At 41.4% G+C, this 24,985-nt stretch overlaps 1 protein-coding gene across 3 annotated transcripts in view; it reads left to right on the forward strand.

The window, feature by feature from the left end:
- The window catches only part of ANKRD17 (ankyrin repeat domain 17), a 143,185-nt gene extending 122,196 nt beyond the window's left edge, over window positions 1-20,989 (forward strand). For all 3 annotated transcript variants that reach the window (XM_060781341.2, XM_060781342.2, XM_060781343.2), the window contains exons 26-34: window positions 1,022-1,469; window positions 5,456-5,611; window positions 6,811-6,960; window positions 8,179-9,848; window positions 11,364-11,561; window positions 13,023-13,274; window positions 13,653-13,831; window positions 17,210-17,374; window positions 18,606-20,989. In XM_060781341.2, the coding sequence (XP_060637324.2) occupies window positions 1,022-1,469; window positions 5,456-5,611; window positions 6,811-6,960; window positions 8,179-9,848; window positions 11,364-11,561; window positions 13,023-13,274; window positions 13,653-13,831; window positions 17,210-17,374; window positions 18,606-18,665 (3,278 nt within the window). In that variant the 3' untranslated portion in view covers window positions 18,666-20,989. The remainder of the gene's footprint in view (window positions 1-1,021; window positions 1,470-5,455; window positions 5,612-6,810; window positions 6,961-8,178; window positions 9,849-11,363; window positions 11,562-13,022; window positions 13,275-13,652; window positions 13,832-17,209; window positions 17,375-18,605) is intronic.
- The last annotated feature ends 3,996 nt before the right edge of the window (window positions 20,990-24,985 follow it).

The raw sequence follows: 24,985 nt of genomic DNA on the forward strand, positions 1-24,985 counted from the left end.
GATCCATCATTGTTTGAGTCCATAGTGATCTCTGGATGTAGGTGAACTACAACTCCAAAACCAAAGGACACTGCCCACCAAACCCTTTTAGCATTTTCTGTTGGTCATGGGAGAACTATGTGCCAAGTTTGGTTCAGTTCCATCGTTGGTGGGGTTCAGAATGCTCTTTGATTGTAGGTGAACTATAAATCCCAGCAACTACAACTCCCAAATGACAAAATCATTTTTTTTAGTGAAGGACATACATTGGGTTGTTAGGTGTCTTGTGTCCAAATTTGGTGTCAATTTTCCCAGCTTGAATACCAGAAACGAACATTACATTTTTATTTATATAGATTAAATATTGTTGCCATTTCACTACAAGATACATATAATTTCTAATATCCCACTTCCTTATTATCATGTTATCTGAAAAACGATAATAGAAAACTTAAAATAACCTAAATAATAATAATTTGGCCATAACACAAATCCAGTTATTATATATGTGTGTAAGTCATCATCTAATTTATTTTGGCAGCAGAGAAATTATTTTTACTGCCACTTATGTTACACTTTTTGTCCTAGAAAATATACTAATCACCACTTCTGAGATCAACTTGAGAATTTACATAGGAGATATATAATTCGTCTCAGTCTCTAGCTCGCCAGATTTCATAATGTGAATACATGGTAACATACCTGCTCAAAGAAGTCTGTCATCACCCTTTTGCAAATAATCCCTTTTCCCCAGATGAGGGTTTTTTATATAATGTGAGTTGTTTGCAAAGCCTGGTAAATTAGGCCTTCACTATCAGTCTCTGAAGCCAAGTGTACTGTTTGTTTTGATGTTTGTGTATCATGTTCCTGTTAAAATACACTGCTGTTAGAGGTGGAACAGAACTGCATGCTTTTATGCCCTGTGTATCCTACAAATAGATATTGACATATGATTTAAGTTTATGGGATGCCACTACTCCTTAAGTGACTCCTGTAGGTTTGTGTGGACCAGTAATATAATAGAAATATTTTTCTCAAATAGATGAAGCAGAGGTCCTCACAGAACCACCCAGTGCTACCACCATCACCACCATAGGTATATCTGCGACATGGACAACTTTGGCAGGTTCCCATGGGAAAAGAATCAATACTGTCACCACTAGCAGCTCCAAGAGGAAAAGCCGGAAAAACAAAATCAACCAAGATTCTGTTCAGATTATTTTTGATGAGCAACTCCCAATCTCCTACCCTCAACCCGAGAAAATGAATGGTGAATCAAAAAGCAGCAGTACCAGTGAGAGTGGTGATAGCGACAACATGAGGATTTCCAGCTGTAGTGATGAAAGCAGCAACAGTAACAGCAGCCACAAAAGTGACAGCCAATCTTCTACAATGGCCCCCAATGCTCAGAGCAACAAGAAGCAGCCCTCAGTACTAGTCACCTTCCCGAAAGAAGAGCGGAAAGCTGTTTCTGGCAAATCGTCAGTCAAGTAAGGGTCTAAGGCTTTCCTTTCCTCATTTAACACAGCCTTCACAATAACGTGATCTATAAGCCCCATGGGCCATTATTTGTTTATTTCATATCAAAAGCATTGCATACATTAGTATAAAACTGATAAAAATAGAAGGAGCACAAGCATCTAAATATCTTTTGACCAAAAACGGGCAATAGAAAATCAACACCCTGTTGATTGTCACCTTTACTTTGCTGCAGTTGGTTTTCCCATTCCGAATTAACTGGTCTGGTGTTACATTTGCATGTCCACAGTTGAGCAGAAGGTCACTATCCACGCATCTCAGCAATTGCCAGGCTCTTTGGCTACTCTTAGACATATCAAGATTCTCAAGCAGTTCTATCCAGTGGCCTTTTTTAGCATTAGCTATAGCTGTAGATAATTTTTGGTCTGCGTCTGTAGTCTCGTTGCTGTATGGATTCTCTTGAAATAGTCTGAGATATTCTTGTAGTTGGTTTTACGATTCTTCATTTAGGCCTGGTAGATAGCTTGTGCCTCTAGGGATTGAGAGCCTCGAGGATCTTTCCACAGCTTCTACAAAAAGGTCATAGCCTTCTATAGACGGTTCTATATCAGAAATAGCTGCTTCCAAGTTCTCTGTAAACTTCGTCCAGTTAGTTTTATTGAAATTATATCTTCTGCGGAAAGGAATATTTTGTGGTCTTACAGCTGCATTTGCTTGGCAGCATATTGGTCTGTGTTGAGTATTAGGTATTTATTTATTCATTTATTTACAGCTTTTATATTCTGCTCTTCTCACCCCGCAGGGGACTCAGGGTGGATTACAGTGTACACGTATATGGCAAACATTCAATGCCAATTTTGACATACAAACATATACAGACATACACAGAGGCTATTTAACTTTTTCTGGCCGCCAGGAGAGCTGTCGCTTTCATCGTCCATCTGCGACGCTGATGAAGTAGTTCCGCATTCCCCGCATGCTTCCCCGCTGGAATGCTCTGCTGGAGTCTTCTTTATGGCCTCGTAAATTAGTTAATTTAGCCTCCTCACACTTTAAGGTGGTACCTATTTTTCCTACTTGACAGATGCAACTGTCTTTTGGGTTGCAAAGGTTGACAACAGGCTACACACAATTGGTTGGAAACCCACTCCAACCCAGGCTGGCTTCGAACTCATGACCTTTTGGTCAGAGTGATCTTAATGCAGCTGACACTCAGCCAGCTGCGCCACAATCCCGGTATTGGGTTTAATACCCTTTTAATGCATTGGTGGACTATGCTGTCATTTACAAAAATCAGGTCAGGGTTATAACCATGCTTCCATCGGCCACTATTAAATGATGGTGGTAATTTACTTTCATGGAGAAGGCTCATTTTACTGTTGTCGACCCATATTAGAACTGCTTCACCATTCCTATCATCTTCATCGTAGCCCCAGACGCAGCTATGGCTATTGAAACCTCCCACAATAAAATGAGCTTGATGATTGTGGCAATTGGTTGGGGACATAAAATAGAAATCATCCCCAGGTTGTTATAGAGTGATGATACACCGCAGCTGTCGAGTTCTGCAGATAGAATTTCAATGTTGTTCACTTCTGTGAGAGAGGTTGCAGAGATTGCTACACCAGATCGTACAAAAATACCACTGTCATATTGTCTGGGAGGTCATTCCACTTCCAGTTGCATTCCAAAGATTTTTGGTCTTCTCATTGTGATGTCTCTGTGTGTTTCTTGTATACATAAGATGCCATTGGCCATGCTGACTGAGGATGATGGGAATTGTAAACCAATCTGTCTGAAAGAGTTCAAAAGACATTCTGATCTCTTAGGAAACCCTTAAGGCTTTTATCCTCTTTATCATGTATTGCTTTTTATTGATTACTGTATTTCATTGCATAATAGTAATATTTTTTATCCTTTTTTGCCAAAGAACAAGGGTGTGACTATTATGTGGTGAAAAAAAAATCCAACTACAAGACTTCACTTGACCAGCAGACAAGTGAAGCCCTGTAGCTAGAAAAGGAGCAGATACGCCCCCTTCCCTGGATAAAGGGAGCTTCAAAATACAATTTTGGAGGCCAGAGTGGGGAGTGTGACTATTACATGGTGAAATATGGTAGATATGTGAATACTGGATTGTTGTAGGTTTTTTCGGGCTATATGGCCATGGTCTAGAGGCATTCTCTCCTGACGTTTCGCCTGCATCTATGGCAAGCATCTTCAGAGGTAGTGAGATATGTGAATAATTTGCAAGAAAATTTAAAGGAAAATATGGGTTTCCCCCCAATAAGCTGTCAATTTAGGTTAGTTTGGCAATTTCAGTAATCATTTAGTGCATTTTTTCAGAACTTAATGTCAAATTAAGTCAATTAATCACACTAAATTAAGATTAATTAAGTGTAAACATGGCACACTTGATTTTTTCTCTCTAAACAAGTAATATTAAATTGTATCTTTCATGTTAATAGTTTATTTAACTTTTGAGCCTGAGGGAAATGTAATTGCTTGGATTCAGGGTTAGTGATAATAGTTGGTGAAATCAATCAGACTTAAGCTACACCTATTCATTTCCGTAGCTGCATTCTAAAAAGCATACGGCTAAATCTATCATTAGTCTTCCCTCGACAGACACGATACAATCATTGGGAGTGAAGCTATTTATTACTATAAACTCTAATTTATTTTATGGGGTCAACTCCAGGTATTCCTGTTGGATTTGGTCCACTTATTTATTTGTTTATTTGTCGTGTCAGGGCAACCAGACAATTATATTACATTTCTAACAGAACAAAGCAAACAAACAGACAAATACAAAATTTGAGAGTTTGGTAGTTGATTAAATGTCCTTTGACCAGTATCTGGCCACTTGGAGTGCTTCTGGTGTTGCTGCAAGAAGGTCCTCCATTGTGCATGTGGCAGGGCTCAGGTTGCATTGCAGCAGGTGGTCAGTGGTTTGCTCCTCTCCACACTCACATGTCAAGGATTCCACTTTGTAGCCCCATTTCTGAAGGTTGGCTCTGCATCTTGTGGTGCCAGAGCGCAGTTTGTTCAGCGCCTTCCAAGTCGCCCAGTCCTCTGTGTGCCCAGGGGGAAGTCTCTCATTGGGTATCAGCCATTGGTTGAGGTTCTGGGTTTGAGCCTGCCACTTTTGGACTCTTGCTTGCTGAGGTGTTCCAGCGAGTGTCTCTGTAGATCCTAGAAAACTATGTCTAGATTTAAGTCGTTGACGTGCTGGCTGATACCCAAATAGGGGATGAGCTGGAGATGTCTCTGCCTTGATCCTTTCACTATTGGCTGCTACTTCCCGGCGGATGTCAGGTGGTGCAATACCGGCTAAGCAGTGTAATTTCTCCAGTGGTGTAGGGTGCAGGCACCCCGTGATAATGCGGCATGTCTCATTAAGAGCCACATCCACTATTTTAGTGTGGTGAGATGTATTCCACACTGGGCATGCATACTCAGCAGCAGAGTAGCACAGCGCAAGGGCAGATGTCTTCACTGTATCTGGTTGTGAACCCCAGGTTGTGCCAGTCAGCTTTCGTATGATATTGTTTCTAGCGACCACTTTTTGCTTGATGTTCAGGCAGTGCTTCTGGTAGGTAAGAGCACGGTCCAGAGTGACTCCCAGGTATTTGGGTGCGCTACAATGCTCCAGTGGGATTCCTTCCTAGGTGATCCTCAGAGCTCGGGATGCTTCTCTGTTCTTGAGATGAAAGGCACATGTCTGTGTTTTAGAAGGGTTGGGGATCAGCTGGTTTTCCCTGTAATAGGCAGTAAGAGCACCTAGAGCTTCAGAAAGCTTCTGTTCTACCATCTCAAAGCTCCCTGCTTGAGCAGAGTTTGGTCCACTGAATCCATTCCAGTGTTCTGATGTTTAACTGCCACTTAATAGACTGTGGGGAAGTGCCTGCTTTTGTCTTGCATTTTGATCTTATAAGCACTGTGTTAACATGCAATTCTTTCTTTTTCCCCCCACCCACTCCCTTCCTTGTGAAAGGTTGTCAGACGTTATTACAGAAGTCACTAATAATTCCTTATCTACTTGCACAAAATCTTGTCCATCGCCACTCTCCTCTCCTAATGGAAAAATCACTTTAGCCAGCCCTAAACGTGGTCAGAAGAGGGAAGAAGGGTGGAAGGAGGTTGTAAGAAGGCAAGTGAAATTCTGTGACTATGATAAATTTCATTTTCCTCAATGGCAGTCCATTTCAAATGTTTTACATTAGTGTTGTTTTATCTTGCTGCCAAAAGTCATATTTATCTGGTAATTGTTTGCATTGTTTTATGTACAGATATCTATGCTTATAAGCCATGGATTACTATCAAAGCTTTTTCTAGGGCAGCACCAGACAAGCGGAAGGCGAATGTCCTTCCCATGCTTGTGTTTTTACTCTGTCTTGTCAGCTTTTTCCATTTTTAAAGTGCTTCATTACTTAGTTTCATCCATGGCTTTCTAAGTCTGACCCTGACATCTCAATTCCTAGTCTCATGTATAGCTGCAGCCTTTCTTTTCACTTACAAACTAGCTGAAAAGGACAATCTCTTAGAATGTACAAGAATGTAGCTTTTTGGCCCACTAAATACGAGGGGTATTTTTTAAGTAAGGCCCGTTGGAACATAAGTACACAAAGAAAGTTTATTTCAAAAAAATTTATTTATTTTCGGAAAGTACATACTTCACTCTATTTTTCGACATAGTTGCCAAGTTTGTTCAAACACTTATCATACCTCTGAACCAATTTTAAAATACCCTCTTCACAAATCCTCGCTTCAACTGAAGCCACCAAATCGTCTGTAATCAAAGAAAGGTGACCGGAGCGGTCCTCATCATGGATGTTGTCACGGCCATCTTTGAATTGTCGTACCCACTTACGCACTTTGCTTTCACTCATAACAGTATCACCGTACACTTCACAAATCTGTTGATGAATTTCTGCAGCAGGCAGGTTCCTTGCTGACAAAAACCGTATCACTGAGAGAACCTCACATACGGCGGGTGAGTTAATAGTCTTAAACATTTTTAAAGCACAGAACAGAACCGTACAGGTTAGCTACAGAGCGGAAACTGAGCACAGTTGTTCCCGAGGCATGCCAGTACATGACACACACGCTCGTTGCGGTATGTGCGCGAACTGCTAGTGTCTACAACAAAACAGACCTTACTTAAAAAATACCCCTTGTAAATATGGCCAACCTTTGTGATTCTGTGAGTTTACTTACCTGTAAAAAGCTTCTTGATATGGGAGTCTGCTGTTCAACATGATTTATGTACCTAGCCTCACTCTTTACTAACTTCTGCCAAACTTCAAGTTTACTGAAACAATTTTACTTGGTATGCATATCTTTTTTTAGATCAAAGAAGGTCTCTGTTCCATCGACTGTTATTTCCAGAGTAATTGGAAGAGGTGGTTGTAATATTAATGCTATCAGAGAATTCACTGGAGCGCACATAGACATTGATAAGCAAAAGGACAAAACAGGGGACAGAATCATAACAATAAGGTAATACAAATTCAGGGGTTTTTTTATTTTAGTAATATGAACTAACTTGGAACTGTTACTAAACAAACATCATATGAGACAGATTTCAGAATGTTTTTTTTATAGCTATGCGCAATAGCTGCAATTAAATGTAGTATATTATTGGTCTTTAGCTAGCAGAATAGATGTATCAAGGAGCTCCTACTAGTGGATTAACTAACTGATCTTGTATTCTTCCGGGACACTATATGAGACCCACACAGACCAATAATGTCTCTCTGAGTTGCCTGCTTTTCCAGTTGACAATAACATTTTGCAGTTCTTGAAAGCTACTGGGCATTCTCAGTTCTCCGTGCTTTTTTCCTCCTTTTTTTCCTTCTTTCACAAGCCCGCCTGGTAAGTACAAGGGAGAGAGCCTTTTCCTCTGTGGCTCCCCGACTCTGGAACTCATTACCGGGAGAAATTAGGAAAGCCCCTACCCTAGAAACCTTTAAAAAGAACCTCAAAACTTGGCTCTTCCACTGTGCCTTTGGCGAGTAGGTATTCAATCCCGCACTATTGTTTAGCCTCAACGTTTCTGTCATTGGAGTACACATCCCTCCCCCCCCCCCCCCCGTGGGAAAGTTTGATCCCACAATCCCCGCTATAATGAGTCCTCCTCTGCAAACAATGTGTTTCTCTTTTATCTCGCCTGAGTTTTTAACCAATTTTAATGAGTCTTTCTTTTAATCATTACATGTAGCCTGCCCACTGTAATTGTGATTGTTTTATTGTAATTTTATATCGTTATTTATTCATATGTTTTGTGTTATTATGATAATGTGCTTTGTTTGCATTTTCAGTTTGCGTTTTCAGTCTTATTTTATTGTAATTTTGTTGTTTGGGCTTGGCCTCATGTAAGCCACTCCGAGTCCCCATTGGGGAGATGGTGGCGGGGTATAAATAAAGTTTATTATTATTATTTCAGTTTGTACTTCTGGATATTTCAAGATTCACCTGAGTATGCTGATATTTCTTTGCTTGTTTCACACTGGCCCTGTTTTGATTCCAGACTTGTGGATTATTGCTGTTGGAAAAAGCTATTATTCTACAAATACAATCCTGTAAAGCTGTCAAATTTCATATCTTCAAAGTTTATCCATTTTGTACATTTTCTTATTATATGAAAAAATGCCAATATATCTGTAAATGGGCAAACAGTGGTCAGGTCCTCATGTGTTTATTCAATTTTGTTAATAGGGGAGGCACTGAATCAACAAGACAAGCAACACAGCTCATAAATGCTTTGATTAAGGATCCCGATAAGGAAATTGATGAGCTCATTCCAAAGAATCGTTTGAAAAATTCTGCAGCCTACCCCAAGACGGGGATGCCGGTACATACCGCCACTGCAGTTGCTCACAATTCTGTAGCTGGAAGCAAGGCAACCACGGTAGCAATCTCGTCATCGCCTCAGATTTCCACAGCACTTTCTGTGCCTGCTGTTTCTTCCGCATCTACTCACAAAACAGTCAAGAACCCTGTGAATAATGTGCGGCCTGGGTTTCCAGTCTCTCTGCCATTAGCATATCCTCCTCCCCAGTTTGCACATGCTTTGCTTGCTGCTCAGACTTTCCAACAGATCCGTCCTCCAAGATTGCCTATGACTCATTTTGGAGGAACTTTCCCACCAGCCCAGTCCACTTGGGGCCCCTTCCCTGTTCGACCTCTGAGCCCTGCAAGAGCAACCAACTCACCTAAGCCTCACACGGTGCCTCGCCATAACAATCAGAACAGCAGTGGTTCTCAGGTGAATTCAGTGGGTTCTTCAACTTCCAGTCCAACAGCTACCACAAGTTCAGCTGTGTCTACTGTGCCTGTTTCTTCTGCAAGTGGCAGCCCCAGCTCACCTTCAGTTCGAAGGCAGCTGTTTGTCACTGTGGTTAAGACATCCAGCACCACCACGACCACAATAGCAACCACAGCAAGCAACAATAGCACAACACCTACCAATGCCACATATCCCTTTCCTACTGCCAAAGAGCACTATCCCGTGTCGTCCACTTCCTCCCCTTCTCCACCAGCCCAGCCAGTGAGAGCTTCTAGAAGCAGTCCTTCAGAATGTGTGACAGGTTCTCCAAGTAAAGGGGTGCCTTCCTCTGATCAGGAAGTGAGGAGCCCTCCAGCAGCTGAAGCAGCAAATTTGGCCAGCAACAGGCAATCAAGCAGTGGCTCTGTTAGTGTTTCTTCGGAGCATCCTCCTCAGCCGCAGCCTCTCAGGTCTGTTTCTCAAGAAGCAAGGCCACCTCTACAGCAGCCTCAGGTTCCATCACAAGATCCTCGAATGGTTGTGCCTCCAAACTTAGTAGCAGTGAGTTCTTCTGCCCCAGCAGTTGCTCCCGCTAATGCACCCGCGAATTCCCCAGCAAACTATATTTTGCCTCAGGCGTCAGTGGGAGCTCCTCAGCAACCTCCTCCAGTTAAAATGGAAAGCCCCGCTATCCGGCTGCCTTCCCATGGAACAAATCCCGTGCACAAGAATTCCACTCCTGTCCAGAATTCTTCCGTTGCTGTCCTTAATGTCAATCACATAAAAAGACCCCATAGTGTTCCTTCATCAGTGCAACTTCCTTCTACCTTAAGTACACAAAGTGCTTCTCAAAATTCAGTCCACCCACCAAACAAGTCTATGGCCACCAACTTCAGTGCTGCTTTACCATTTGGACCCTTCAGCACACTGTTTGAAAACAACCCTGCTTCTGCTCATGCCTTCTGGGGTGGGTCTGTCTTGTCATCTCAGACAGCTCCAGAGTCCATTATACCTGGAAAGTCTTCATTTCTGCCAAACCCAGATACAATACACCAATTAGATACTTCCAAAGCTCCAGGTTTTAGGCCCCCGCTGCAGAGACCAGCTCCAAATTCCTCAGGTGAATATTTGCATTTTCTTTTCTTATTTTACAATATTATCACACAATTCAATATATGTATCTTTATGCGTACTTGACACCAAGCAATCAGGTTAGTATAACACCCCCTAATCTTCCTGAATATTGTTTCCCAATTATTGGAAACCTTTGGGGTGGAATAAAAATATTCTCTCTGTGCAGTAGGAACCTTTTTCATGGAAGAAAGGTTTAGCTGGAGCACGGAATATCAAGATATTTCATATTTCCTTCTCACAGTTCATATGTCTCCTCAACAACAACTGGATCTGCTCTGTACAAATGTAAACTAGTTGAATATCAATACAGAAATTATAACTCAGTGTCATTGAGCCCAGTGGCGCAGTGGGTTAAACCCCTGTGCCGGCAGGACTGAAGACCGACAGGTCACAGGTTTGAATCCGGGGAGAGGCGGATGAGCTCCCTCTATCAGCTCCAGCTCCTCGTGCGGGGACATGAGAGAAGCCTCCCACAAGGATGATAAAAACATCCAATCATCCGGGCGTCCCCTGGGCAACGTCCTTGCAGACGGCCAATTCTCTCACACCAGAAGTGACTTGCAGTTTCTCAAGTCGCTCCTGACACGACAAAAAAAAAAAATGGAAGGATGACAAATTATCTCATTATTTTGCATGTTTGGATTAGTAAAATGACAAGATCCTTGCTTTCATTGGATCTGTTTTGTCGATTTTTGTACAATTTATGCCAAGTCAGAAAAGTACACAAAGAAAAGCTTTTTTTAGTTGACGCAGAAACTGATTGCTAAATACTCACGGTATTCTCAACCACTTCTAGTTGATCTTGAGATTGTGAAGACATAAAGGAACCCACAATATAATTTTGGATAGGTATCCTGTTTTGATGTACTTGCAACTAGGGCCTAAGTGCAGTTGTTAGCACCAGCTAGAATAAACACATTGGCAGTCTTTAGGAGGAGCCTGAAAACGTGGCTGTTCCAGTGTGCCTTCCCTGAATAAGGAAACAATGCCCTGCTCTGATTAATTCTCTGCAATTGTCCTCAGAAGCACTTTACTACCTGTTGGGTTGGTCTCCCTACATTATCTTTTAAAACCCTCCTGCTTAGATACATCCTACCTTTGTTCATGCCCAGTGTTTATTTTAAAAAAATTAATTTATTACATCTGGCCCGACCATAAAGTTTTAAATTCTGTGTGTTATTGTTTATATATGAGTTATATTAATTATACTGTTTTATTTGCTTGCTGTTTTGTTTTTACTGATGTGTTGTTGGGCTTGGCCTCATGTAAGCCGCCCCAAGTCCCCTTGGGGAGATGGTGGCGGGGTATAAATAAATTATTATTATTATTATTATTATTATTATTATTATTATTATTATTAATGAATTGACACATAATTTGAAAGCTGGCAAGCCAACACTTCTGGCAGACCCATTGGTCTGATGAGTTTAATTTGAATGGAACTAGAAGGTAGACTTATATCATTATTGGTAGGACTAATATTTTGCAAATCATTTGATAGGTATTGTCAGCATGGATTCGCCATATGGTTCTGTAACACCTTCTTCTACGCATTTGGGCAATTTTGCCTCAAATATTTCAAGTGGTCAAGTGTATGCACCAGGAGCACCTCTTGGAGGAGCACCGGCAGCTGCTAATTTTAACAGACAGCATTTCTCCCCACTCAACCTATTGCCTCCATGTTCCTCTGCATCAAATGGTGAGTTGTTAGTCAAAAACAAAACAAAACCTGGTTTTGTTGAAGTATTGTAACTCTGGGTAGTCCAATATTATATTAAATCTCCGGATGTGTTGCCATACAGAAGGGGAGAACGACTTCTTTCTCATTGCCTCTACTTTGCTTTGATTGGAATATTTTTTTATCCTGAAATGGTTACAAGTCATGCCTCCAATATATCCACTAGAGCTTAATAGTATAGCCCAGGGGTCCTCAAACTAAGGCCTGGGGGCCGGATACGGCTCTCCAAGGTCGTTTACCCGGCCCACGCTCACGGTCAACCTAAGTCTGAAATTTATTATTTATTTATTTAGAGGATTTCTATACCGGCCTTCTCAACCTCGGCGAGGGACTCAGGTCGGTTTACAGTGCATATCAAATACAATCATATAAAACAGCAATTACAGGTCAAAACATATTAAAATAGTACAACTTAGTACAATAAAAACATCATCATTACATCATTACAATATGCCAAATCGTCAATCCAGTCATATGCCAAGTCATATGAAACTACTTGAAAGCACACAACAACAACAACAACAACAATCCTATCTCATCAGCCAAAAGCAGGCCCACACTTCCCCATTTAAATACTAATAAGCTTATATTTGTTAAAATGGTTCTTCATTTTAATGATTGTATTGTTTATAAGAGTATTTTGCACTACAAATAAGATACGTATACTGTGCATAGGAATTCATGTTTTTTTTTTCAAATTATAATCCGGCCCTCCAACAGTTTGAGGGACTGTGACCTGGCCCTCTGTTTAAAAAGTTTGTGGACCCCTGATGTAGCCTGTCTGATACTGCACTATTAAAACGATTTAATTTAATCTGCATAGAAAATACAGTTTGGTTTGGTGGCAGATTACTCTCATTTTTTTTCCTTAGGAATGAGAATCCTGACAACTGTGCTTGTGATGCACTCTGCCAAAAAGATCCTTCCAATCGTTATTTCCATTGTACATTTAGAAAGTCAATTGTGAATACCTGAAATAACTGGCCCAGCATTTAGATTGGTGGGTAGAATATGGTTAGGTGGATGTTAGTTATGACATAGCAGCCCCTGGTGGTGCAGTGGGTTAAACCCCTGTGCCGGCAGGACAGGTCGCAGGTTCAAATCCGGGGAGAGGTGAATGAGCTCCCTCTATCAGCTCCAGCTCCTCATGCGGGGACATGAGAGAAGCTTCCCACAAGGATGATAAAAACATCAAATCATCTGGGCGTCCCCTGGGCAACGTCCTTGCAGACAGCCAATTCTCTCACACCAGAAGCGACTTGCAGTTTCTCAAGTCGCTCCTGACACGACAAAAAAAAAAAAAGCAGCCAATGAGGTTCAGTCTCCTGTTCTAAGTTCTAAGATTGCGGTGGAAGCCTGCTTTCTTGAAATGTTAGAACTGTTGAACTTCTCTAATGTGTTTGAATATTTCTTTTTCTCTAGAGCCCCCTGCTCAGCCAGTATCTGCAGGAGTTAGAGCACCATCTCCAACACCTTCGGCTGTTTCGCTCGGGTCAGAAAAGCCCAACAGCGTGTCTCAGGACAGAAAGGTCCCTGTCCCCATTGGAACTGAGCGTTCTGCACGTATCAGGCAAACTGGAACAACAACACCCTCTGTTATAGGGAGCAACTTAGCCACTCCAGTCGGTCACAGTGGTATATGGTCTTTCGAAGGAATAGGGGGAAATCAAGGTGGTAGGTATTGCCTTGTACACATTTATATATCATCCTCTGCTGCTTTGTTAGAGGGCAGTTAAGCCCATGATTGGAATGGCAAGAGGCCAGCTAAGGCATAGGAATGGCAAGACTTGTATTTGTTCTGTAGCACCATCATTGTTCGTTGTTAATTTATTAAAAGTTAAATATTTGAATTATTATTTTAACAACTAATATTACATTGCGGTGCATTACAAACAACTGAAGCAAAACCAATTTGGGTCTCACTTGTTTACATCCCAGATCGTTGTGCCAAACATTGGTATTATCTGTCGAGCAATAACTTTTCCCTGCCACATCTGAATAATTTAGGTAAAAATGAGCTACTAATGTATATACCCACTTCTTTCTTGCTAGATAAAGTAGATTGGTGTCACAGTGGAATGGGAAATCATATGATTCACAGGCCAATGTCTGATCCAGGTGTATTTTCACAACATCAAGCAATGGAGAGAGACAGCACAGGAATTGTAACTCCTTCTGGTACATTCCATCAACACGTTCCCGCAGGATATATGGACTTCCCTAAAGTTGGGGTAATGATGCTTTGCTGAAAACAATCTTTAAATACGCTTCTTTAAAAACTCTTTCATATACTGTCATTGGGGAAGGACATGTGCAACATCGTGATTTCTTTCTGGCTGTTTGATGTAGATAACTATGCATATTTTGTGTTTATACCAAGGTCATATACGAGTCAGATTCTGATTCATATGAGCAGCATATTGTTGCTCTGCGCAGGTTTTGGTACAAACAGAAGGGGCATTTGACCTAATTCCTTGATTAGATTACCCTTTTGACAAGCATTTGAAATGGGAGTGGCCCTTTTTCTTTCCAACTTTTTTATTTTTCAGCCTCAGAATGTCAATTTATATTTCTTAATTCTTTTGATAAACTTTCAGTTGTATAACATTTTGTTCATTTCAAAAAATGAAAAAGTCAAGGCTTGCTTTTAAAGATGGAATAGCAGAAGGAAATAATAATAATAATAATAATAATAATAATAATAATACCTTTATTTGTACCCCGCTACCATCTCCTGAAGGACTCGGTGCAGCTTACACGAGGCCGAGCCCAAAATTCAACAATAAACAACAACAACAACAATACAGCAAAATAAAACAAAACAAGCAATAACATTAACAACACGCAGTAACGCAGTTAAAAACAATGGCCAGGCCAAATGTAATAATTAAAATTAAAATTAAAAAGTGCTGGGCATGACAGGTGGGGTGTTTGGAGGATGGTGGGCATGCAGATATACTAAATCTCTGATAAAGTGCATTGGGACATAATGCTAGGAGTTTCCTTATTCTGGAAAGGCACACTGGATCATCCATGTTTTCAAGCTCCTCCTAAAGATTGCTAGCGACGGGGCCTGCTTGATGTCCTTAGGGAGAGAGTTCCAGAGTCGAGGGGCCACTACCGAGAAAGCCCTATCCCTCGTCCCCACCAATCGCGCTTATACTAACTAATGTAAGTATAAGTCCAGGCCACAAAACATAATATTGTTCCAGTTAATCCACACAAGAACCCACACTTTTTTCCTCCTGAGCATTTGCTGGAGTCTTTCCACTTTTCTAGGTGGGCCATATTGTTTTTTCTCTCTCTGACCCAGCTCTCAAACAGATAAATATACATATTCCAGCTGGCCTTGTTGCAATCCTCATTTTGTCTTCATCTCTGTAGAAGCCAAGATATCTGGAAAGAGTGCTAAAATAATCAAGCAACACTTGCATTTGCAGTACTTATTATAAATAATAATATGACCCTTTTATCTTGATTGAAACACAAAACAGCTAACATTAAAAAATAGTGCAGTTTAAAATCCACAATATTCAAAGATGAAAATAATATTAAATCGGTTAATTAAAATCCATTAAAAAGTTAAAAAATCAAGTACCCTACATCACCCCTTCCAACTCATTCTTACAAACTTTCTTCTCTATAAGCCTGCCTGAGTAAAGGTTTTAGCTGCCACTGGAAAGACAGCAGGGAGGAGGCTGTTCTGGCAAAGTTCCATAGCTGACTACAGTCTGTGTTAGTCATACCATAAACTGCCCACTAGCAAATCTAAAGAGCAGCATGGTAAAAGGAAAGTGTGATGTGAACAATTAGATCATTTAAAACAGGGTTGGAAAAGTGTGCATTTGGTGTATGTAGGCCCCCAAGGTGTGCATTCCCTGATACTTCCCGGATCCCCAAACAGGGTGTATTCCTATTCCTAGAAGCCTACCTTTTCAGTAGATTTCAAGACCTGCATGTACTATTTAACAACAAACTACACAGTTTTTTTTTAATTTTTGGTAGTCCTTGCAGGCTCTGTAGGGTCCCAGGGCATAAAAGTGCCCTTTGTACCTGTGCAGTTGCCTACCCGGATTTAGAATAACTCAGATATCTGCCAGGTATACTTCAATAACAACATTTCTCAGGGAAATTGTAACAAAAATTATCTACAGGGTGCGGCAGCATAACTTCCTTTTTTGAAATGCGTGCCATTCAGTCGGTTGAAGAGGTAACGGAGCGCTAGTGGTCTCGTTCAAGAGGCGGGAGTATAAAGTTTTGTCCTGACACAATTCAGTCGCCATCATGCGTTGGAACAGTGAGGAGCGTGCTTTTGCCGTTGAGGCCTACTTTTCGAGTGAATGTTCTGTGATTGCAACCCAGCGCGCCTTTCAGAATCACATTAATTTAGCCCCATTGTCCCCTGTCCCGGACCAGAAATCAATTGTGATGTGGGTCACTACATTCAGACAAACTGCAAGTGCGACAAGACGAAGAACTGGAGTCCCATTAGATCACCTGAGAACATTGAGGCAGCGAGAGTTTCAATGTTAAGATCACCACGGCATTCTGTGCGCAAACATGCATCTGCCCTTGGACTTTCCGATCGTTCTGTTAGGAGAATTCTTCATGATGATCTACATTTCCATCCTTACAAGATGGTGATTGTGCAGGAACTTTCTGAACGTGACTTCAATTCTCGGAGGAACGCGTGTGAGGTTCTTCTTGAAGTTGTTCCAGGGGACGGCTTTTTTTTTTTTTTTTTTTTTTTTTTTTTTTTTAGTGATGAAGCCCATTTTCATTTGTGTGGATCCGTCAACAAACAAAACATGTGCTACTGGACTGACAACAATCCTCGAAAATTGCATCAAAGGCCTTTGCATTCACCTAAAATCACAGTGTGGTGTGCAATTTCCTCAGCTGGAATTATTGGTCCCTGGTTCTTTGAGGAAAATGAAGTCGCAGTGACAGTGAATTCGGACCGGTATGTAAACATGTTACAGGAAATTTTTTTCCCACGGCTAGATGGGTTGGACTTAGAGGACATTTGGTTCCAACAAGATGGTGCAACTGCACACACTTCAAGAGCATCAATGGCTATTTTGAGGGAACACTTCCCAGAGCACCTCATCTCAATTAGGGAGGATTTGGAGTGGCTGGCCCGCTCTTGAGATTTGACCCCTTGTGATTTTTTTCTATGGGGTTTTTGAAATCCTGTGTTTATGTGAACCGTCCAAGGACCCTACAAGATGTGAAGACCAACATCCAGGAAGTAATTGCCAACATAACGCCTGCTATGCTGGCAAGAGTCATGACAAACGCCAGAAATCGGTTTACTCAGTGTATGGAGAATGGGGGACGTCACCTACCTAATTTGATCTTCAAAACTTTAGGTATGCGCCTACATTTTAAAAAAAAATTCTGATTCATACAATGGGTTTTATTAAGTTCTGAAAAAAGGAAGTTATGCTGCTGCACCCTGTACCATCCAGAGTAAGCTGGTTTTAGAATTCTTGAATGGAAATTTGCATTTTCCTAATATAGAGGCAGAGTGAATTTCTGTTACTATGACATAAATATTTGTATAAAATACATATTGAATTACTTGTTGTTTTTTTTTTCTCTGTCAGGGCATGCCTTTCTCCGTGTATGGGAATGCAATGATTCCCCCTGTTGCACCCATTGCAGATGGTGCTGGAGGTCCTGTATTTAATGGACCTCATGCTGCTGACCCATCCTGGAACTCGCTGATAAAGATGGTTTCAAATTCTACAGAGAATAATGGCCCTCAAACAGTAAGTCTTAGAATCTTACTGCTTTAGACAAATTGGATGGACTGATGAATGTGAACACTTGAACTTTACTGTATAGTTCCTGGAGCCAGAATGTTGGGGATACGTTAAGGCAAGGGCATGCAGCCTGGTGCTCTCCAGATGTTTTGGACTCATAAAACAGAAGTACTATTCCTAGGTTGTTAAAAGTTTTTGATTTTTTGTCATGGCAGTCAGGGGCAGCTCAAGGCGGTACGCAAATTACGCTTTTGCGTAGAGAGCGCATCTCGGGGGGCGCTCTTGAGTTGCCCCTGCTCTGAAAAACACCCAGAGGCAGCTCTCTCTCTCTCCTTCCCTCACAAGTGCACATGTGCATGCACGTTGTCTTCCTCTCCTCTTCTCCTCGCAGGCCAAGGGAGACAATGCCGGCGTGCATCCCTCTCCCGGCGTTAGGAAGTATGTGGGGAATGAGGAGCGATGCAGGGCGCACACTTCCTAATGCCAGGAGAGGGACACGCACTGGCATTGCCGGGCGCTCAGGAAAAGAGGCCTCATGCAGGGAGCATGTCTTCCTCGCCAGGCTGGGCTCCCAAGCCTGGCACCCAGCCTGGCAAGGAAGGAGCACAGAGCAGCGGAGGAGCAAGGGGGAAGCTGCCGAGGCCCTCCTCCTTGCCCCTCCGTTGCTCCATGCCTTCCTCGCCAGGCTGGGCTCCCAAGTCTGGCGCCCGGCCTGGTGAGGAAGGAGCACAGAGCAGCGGAGGGGCGAGGGGGAAGGTGCCAAGGCCCTCCTCCTTGCCCCTTCGTTGCTCCATGCCTTCCTCGCCAGGTTGGGCTCCCAAGCCTGGCGCCCAGCCTGGCGAGGAAGGAGCACAGAGCAGCAGAGGGGGAAGCTGCCGCCGCCGATGCCCTCTTCGAACCTCAAAGGAGTGTGTGTGTCTGTATATGTGTGTGTGTGTGTGTGTGTGTGTGTGTGTGTATAATTTTTCAATGATTGGTTGGGGGGGCATCAAAATTCTGTTTGCTTACCCCTGAAAATTATCTGAGCCCATTGCTGATGGCAGTGTATGTACATAATGCAGTCTCAAGAGTGGGATGGGGAAATGTCAGAATAATTTGCACATCCAAGATGCTTTACATGGAGGCATACTGCATATTTTTAAATGTGGAACCAAGCAGAATAGGAGTTTGTTGCAGTGAGATGTTATGTGCGTTTGAAACAGCAGAGCTTAAACCCTTTTTTTCCCTTTTCCTTTAGGTATGGACTGGAACGTGGACACCTCACATGAACAGTGTGCATATGAACCAGCTTGGCTGAACAGGGATCACTTCTCATAGCCAGGAGGTTTTCTTCTGGCTTAGAGGAAAAATATAAACGAAAGAACCAGTTTTTCCTCAGCTCTCTGATCATTCTTCGGTTGTTCTGGACTGAAGTGTGTAGGCTTTCGCAGAAGAACGTACTAACTGACCCTTTTCTGTGAACATTGTGACTGCCCGTTCCCTACCATCATATGGTTCAACTTAGCCTCTCTTAGTTTCATTTCCTTTCCCTTATGATTATTCTTAATTTTGGACAAAACTTTCTGTTAAAGCTGTTCTTTGGCTGGTTGGTTTTTAGTACTGTAAGCTGCTTCTGGGCATACACAGAAATTTAGCAAAATTATGTAAACTTGATCCTGAAGTTTTAGAATGGCAGATAAATGTACAATTGTTTACATAACAGAAATGGCTAAGCAGAAAGTAAATCTTTTCAGTATGTCAGTATAGAGGCTCTACTTTATGTAGACTTTAATGTGACAGATGTACCTTCATATACAGCAGTCTGGATGTTTCCTTCATACATTAAACTATTAATAAGCATAACTTTTTTTCTACTTGTGTAATTTTACATACAACATAAAATGGGCATTATTTGTGGATTTTCCCCACCGCTTTATACTAGAGAATTCAACATCTATTCATGTATTTGATTTGATTTCCTAACACAAAAATGAAGCTAAAGAAGTAGATATGCTGCTCCTTTACAAATTTTATAAACAAGTCAAAAGACAAACACAAACCTAATTTCTGCAACTTTCATGCACTATCAAAATCTAATCTCCCACCCCACTCCTGCCTCGCTATTAGTACATTTCATTGTTCTTTAATGGATTTTGCAGCTCTGGGGGGATCTTGCTAAATGAGATTCTGCAAAGGTGGGTTAATAAAACTCTGAATGAAACGGTGAAATTAAGCATAGCCTATTTTGGCTTTCGGTCTGATGTCACATAATTGTTGCCATATGTTATTTTGTATCCATGACAATGAACTGAGCATGTCCAGCAGCAGCATCTGCTAAGAACTTTGCTAACAGAAGTGTCCCAAAACCAAGCATTATTCAGAAGATACTGGGGAATCAAGCCAGGAAGTAATCTGTTCCAAAAAAAGAAACTGCATAGTTGTTTTGATTTACAAAATTCCAATTTAAGATGTGTAAACACATATTTGGTCATTTTCATCACCTCGAAACATAACAATCCTACCTAGGAATGAAGCTGTCTAGCTCTAGAGCAGATTTTGCAGGCATCCGTGCCAGCCAATGGCGCTTCATTATCTTTACGCAAGGCCCTACTTATAACTGATATGTCTGTGAATGTGTGATATGTATTTTTAAATTTTATAAACTGATCTATTACTCATGTTTAGTATTGCATGTTAGGATACAAACAGCCCATGGTCTCTTTTCTTTGCTAGTTGGCAGAAAGTGAACTGAAAATTTGTTTAATGTTACAGTATCACTTGAATCACCCCTTTCCCATAGGGAGTTACATTATAATCTTGTATACATCAAACCCAATAGTAAATCCATTTGCATTTTGGACTTACAGGTATTTGATGATAGGATCGCAGCCTCATTTGCCTGAAAATGAGACTTAGTGGAAAGAAACCTCTGTGATCTCCTAGAGCAGCTCCTTTCCTCAATTGCAACACTGAAGCTCTAGAATTGTTGTCACATGTAAAACTAGCAAGAAAAGTGATTTTCCCAAAGAACTCTGCAGTCTTTTAAAGATTTTGGAAGGCTTATGAATTATACCAGAAGGTCTGTGTACATGCCATTGTCTATTGGTGTCCTTAAAAAATAGCATTTCAGTTGTCACTATTCCTACTGAAAAAAATTGAAGTAAAAAAAGGAATGCGTAACCAAAACAAGAGTTGTTAGAAAGGAGAAAAACCCAATTATCAGCACTTTAATGAGTGGAGAATAATGCTGTTCAAATATTTTGTATAACATTTACCACTCCCCTTAGTTTATATCCCTCCACAGCTAATGAGGATTATTTTTTGCTTCCTTAAAATAATCCTTTGGTGGAGTAGATGCTGCTTAGTATTTATTACAACAAGTAGGTTCAGCTGAGCTAAGTTTCTTAGGATGTGGTTTCTTATTAAAGCTTATGTGTATTTTGGTGACTTGGAAGCAAAACTGTTGATAGGAGAACAGGTTGGAATGCCCCGTGTCTTGTTTATGGAATAAGGCTTGTTAAACTAAATATCAGGGTGGAGGGTGATAAGAGAATCTGTATTAGGAAACTTTTGGAACACTTTTTTATATTTCAAATGTAATGCATACATGACCAATAAAAACAAGGAACGTGTTCTTTTTGAGACCTTTGGGGTCTTCTCTATTTTTAAATTTTTTATTTTCTACCTACTTGCAATCTTTATAGACAAATCATTTTTTAAAAATTTATTTAGAAAATAAGATAACTGGGAAATGATGCTTGACTGAGTTCACTTCTGAGGTGTTGCTGTTCATTGTAACAAGGATCCTACCTGTAGTAAAAATTAATAACAAGCCTATTTTTATGATAAGCCGCTTTGGGTCTCCTGCGGGAGAGGTAAAGTGGGATATAAATAAATGTAATAACAATATTCTAATTTTGATAATTTGACACAAAATCTGAATGGTGGTGATTTGTTTTATTTAATGTCCCACTCAGTCAGTAATGTATAGAATTACATTTCAGACCAATGTCTTCATTTGGACAATTATTTATTTATTTTATTTATTGCAGTTACTTATACCCCGCCCTTCTCACCCCCGAGGGGGGACTCAGGGCGGCTTACAAACAAAGGCACAAATTCGATGCCTGTCAAAATATACAGCATATATAAAACAGTATAAACATTTAACAGAATTAAAACACATCACTACATAATATAATAAAAACAATTAATGACAATTAAGGACTTTCCATAAAGTAAATTGTACCAGCAAAGTAGCATATAAAACAATAATTTCTGTAGCTTAATTTAAGAGTTCAAATAAGTATTATCTGAACAAAGGTCCACAAAGACAAATTAGATCAAGGAATTAACTCCCTGATAATGTAAAATATGTTTCTACCAAAACTGAAAAGGGATAAAGACAGTATTAGGTTTTTAAAACACCAGGACATGAAACCTGACTCAAAAAAATGTTCCTCATTTTCAGTCAAATATCTTCCAGGCATGTTTTATTCATTTCTATCCTGCCATTTTTGAGGACTGGGACTCAAGATGATAAAAACTCAAAACAGTAATTTATCTTAAAAGATTTAGAAGACTCTCTCTCTCTCTCTCTCTCTCTCTCTCTCTCTCTCTCTATATATATATATATATATATACACACACACACACACACATGCACGCACGCACGCACGCACACACAAACTACTGTAAAACTGTTCTGGTTTTGTTCTGATATCCATTAGGGCAGTGGTTCTCAACCTGGGGGTCGATCAATCCTCCCTCCTCCCAATCCCACCACTATTCAAATTTGGGCATATCGGGTATTTGTGCCAAATTTGATCCAGCGAAAATACATCCTGCTTATCAGATAATTGCATTACCATTCATAGCAGGAGCAAAATTAGTTATGAAGTAGCAAAATAATGTTATGGTTGGGGGTCACCACAACATGAGGAACTGTATTAAGGGGTCGCAGCACTAGGAGGGTTGAGAAACACTGCATTAGGGCAAGAACAAAAGCAGAACAACTTATGAATGTTGTTCTGCCAGAAGGCGGGGAGCCAGTTTGATCTCCCTAGGAAAGTTGGCCTAAAGATGAGAATGCAGGTTATAATATTCAAGAATACAAGAAGGCTACATGGCCATCTTCAGAGAGGATTGTTCCTGGCCAAAGCAGGGAAGAGACGGGCTACATGTTGCCCTCTAGCAAGGTTCAGTCCTCCAGGTGTTTTAGACGTCAATTCCCACATTTCCTGGAGGACTGAAGTTTATCCATGCCTGCCCTATAGTATGGCTAGATTAGATCCAGACTGATCCTTCTTCTGCCAAGATGGGGATCCTCGGAGCAAAGGGTACAACCATCTAATTGGGTGTGAGCTGGCTACCAGTATTAAAAAACTCTAAAATTACAACAGCAAAACAGCAGAGAGGAAACAATCAGGCACATCTTAACACCTCTCAACAAAAGATTTTCCCAGGGTCAGCCAGGGCTTCAAATGCTAATGAAGGTGGTCAGTTGAAACATTCACACCTAGCTCCAGCAGAGAAGAGCTCTTTGCCCCACCCCAGCTATTCCACAGATATATAAACCCATTGTCCTAATTCCAACAGACCTCACTACCTCTGAGGATGCTTGCCATAGATGCAGGCGAAATGTCAGGAGAAAATGCCTCTAAAACATGGCCCTATAGCCTGAAAAAACCCACAAGAACCTAGCAAACACAGCTTTTTGAATTGCCAGGCAAAGTTAATTTTTCATGAAATGCTCTAATTCATATTTTGTTACCAAACCAGACTAAAAATATTTTTCCTGAAAAATTAATCTTCGAAAAAGTTTTATTCTCAAATGCATAGTATATGAAGGCTTGGATTCAATCAATATTTCATATGTTTCACTTGAAACTAATTTTGAAAAATGGTTTTTAGAGCCAGTGTAGCAGCAGCTGAGTGACCATCTGAAATGCGTGGGGCCAGAATTGATTTGGATTTTTTTTCAGATTTTAGAATCCTTGCATGTACATGATGAGATAACTTTTGAGATGCCACCCAAGTCTAAAGACAAAATTCATTGTTTTATATGCACCTTATATACATAGTCTGAGTGTATAGACAACATTTTTCCTATAATTTTGTTGATGAAACAAAGTTTGGGTACACAGATCCGTCAGAAACTGCACTAATCCAACCACTCACTATCAACAATGTGGATTCTTTTTTGAATTTTGGAGCGTTTTAGATTTCCAGATAAGGGCTCTTAATTTGGAATGGTTTGAGCATAGGACTACAATGCTGGAGACCGGGGCTTGAATCCCCACTCAGCCATGGAAACCCATCTTGAGTAAGTGACATTTAGCTTCAGAGAAAAAGATACCTCAAGAAATATTTACTAACGAACACCCATGATAGAGTTATCATAAGTCAGAAATGACTTAAAACTTTTGAAAAATGTCATTGCTTGGTGGCTGGAAGTTCAACAGAGAAAGGAATCTCTTTGCTGCTGCATTACAAGATTAAAGATTTTAGTACGATCTGGTCTAAACTGTAAGAAGAGAGTTGCTAACTACAAATGATAAACAGGAAATGCACTGTGTTCTGCATTTTAAGTGTTTTCTATACTTAATATGGAGATGAATAGGTGATTTGCCCTGGGAAAATCACATGAGGAAAATTAGTAGCATCCTTGGCCTGTTCCTATTACACCATACCAGAAGTGAATTGTAGTGCATATGTCATCAGCTGGGGACCCCTCTCCCCAACTGCTGCTCTGGGGCAGAGTGATAAGAGGGGGGGGGGGCAGGGGACAGTTCCATCTTGTCTCCTGCATATGTCATCAGTTGGGGACTCCTCCCCCCAACACCAAGTCCCGCTCTGAGCTAGAGTGAAGAGAGAAGGGGCCAGTGGACAGTTCCATCTTGTCTCCTGCATATGTCATCAGTTGGGGACCCCTCCCCCTAACATCAACTGCTGCTGTGGGCCAGAGTGAAAAGAGGGGGGGGGGGCAGGGGACAGTTCCATCTTGTCTCCTGCATATGTCATCAGTTGGGGACCCCTCCCCCTAACATCAACTGCTGCTGTGGGCCAGAGTGAAAAGAGGGGGGGGCAGGGGACAGTTCCATCTTGTCTCCTGCATATATCATCAGTTGGGGACCCCTCCCCCTAACATCAACTGCTGCTGTGGGCCAGAGTGAAAAGGGGGGGGGGGCAGGGGACAGTTCCATCTTGTCTCCTGCATATGTCATCAGTTGGGGACCCCTCCCCCTAACATCAACTGCTGCTGTGGGCCAGAGTGAAAAGAGGGGGGGGGGCAGGGGAAAGTTCCATCTTGTCTCCTGCATATGTCATCAGTTGGGGACCCCTCCCCCTAACATCAACTGCTGCTGTGGGCCAGAGTGAAAAGAGGGGGGGGACAGGGGACAGTTCCATCTTGTCTCCTGCATATGTCATCAGTTGGGGACTCCTCCCCCCAACACCAAGTCCCGCTCTGAGCCAGAGTGAAGAGAGAAGGGGCCAGTGGACAGTTCCATCTTGTCTCCTGTATATGTCATCAGTTGGGGACCCCTCCCTCTAACATCAACTGCTGCTGTGGGCCAGAGTGAAAAGAAGGGGGGGCAGGGGACAGTTCCATCTTGTCTCCTGCATATGTCATCAGTT

The sequence above is a fragment of the Anolis sagrei genome, chromosome 6, assembly GCF_037176765.1.
Source record: "Anolis sagrei isolate rAnoSag1 chromosome 6, rAnoSag1.mat, whole genome shotgun sequence".
NCBI lineage: Eukaryota > Metazoa > Chordata > Lepidosauria > Squamata > Dactyloidae > Anolis > Anolis sagrei.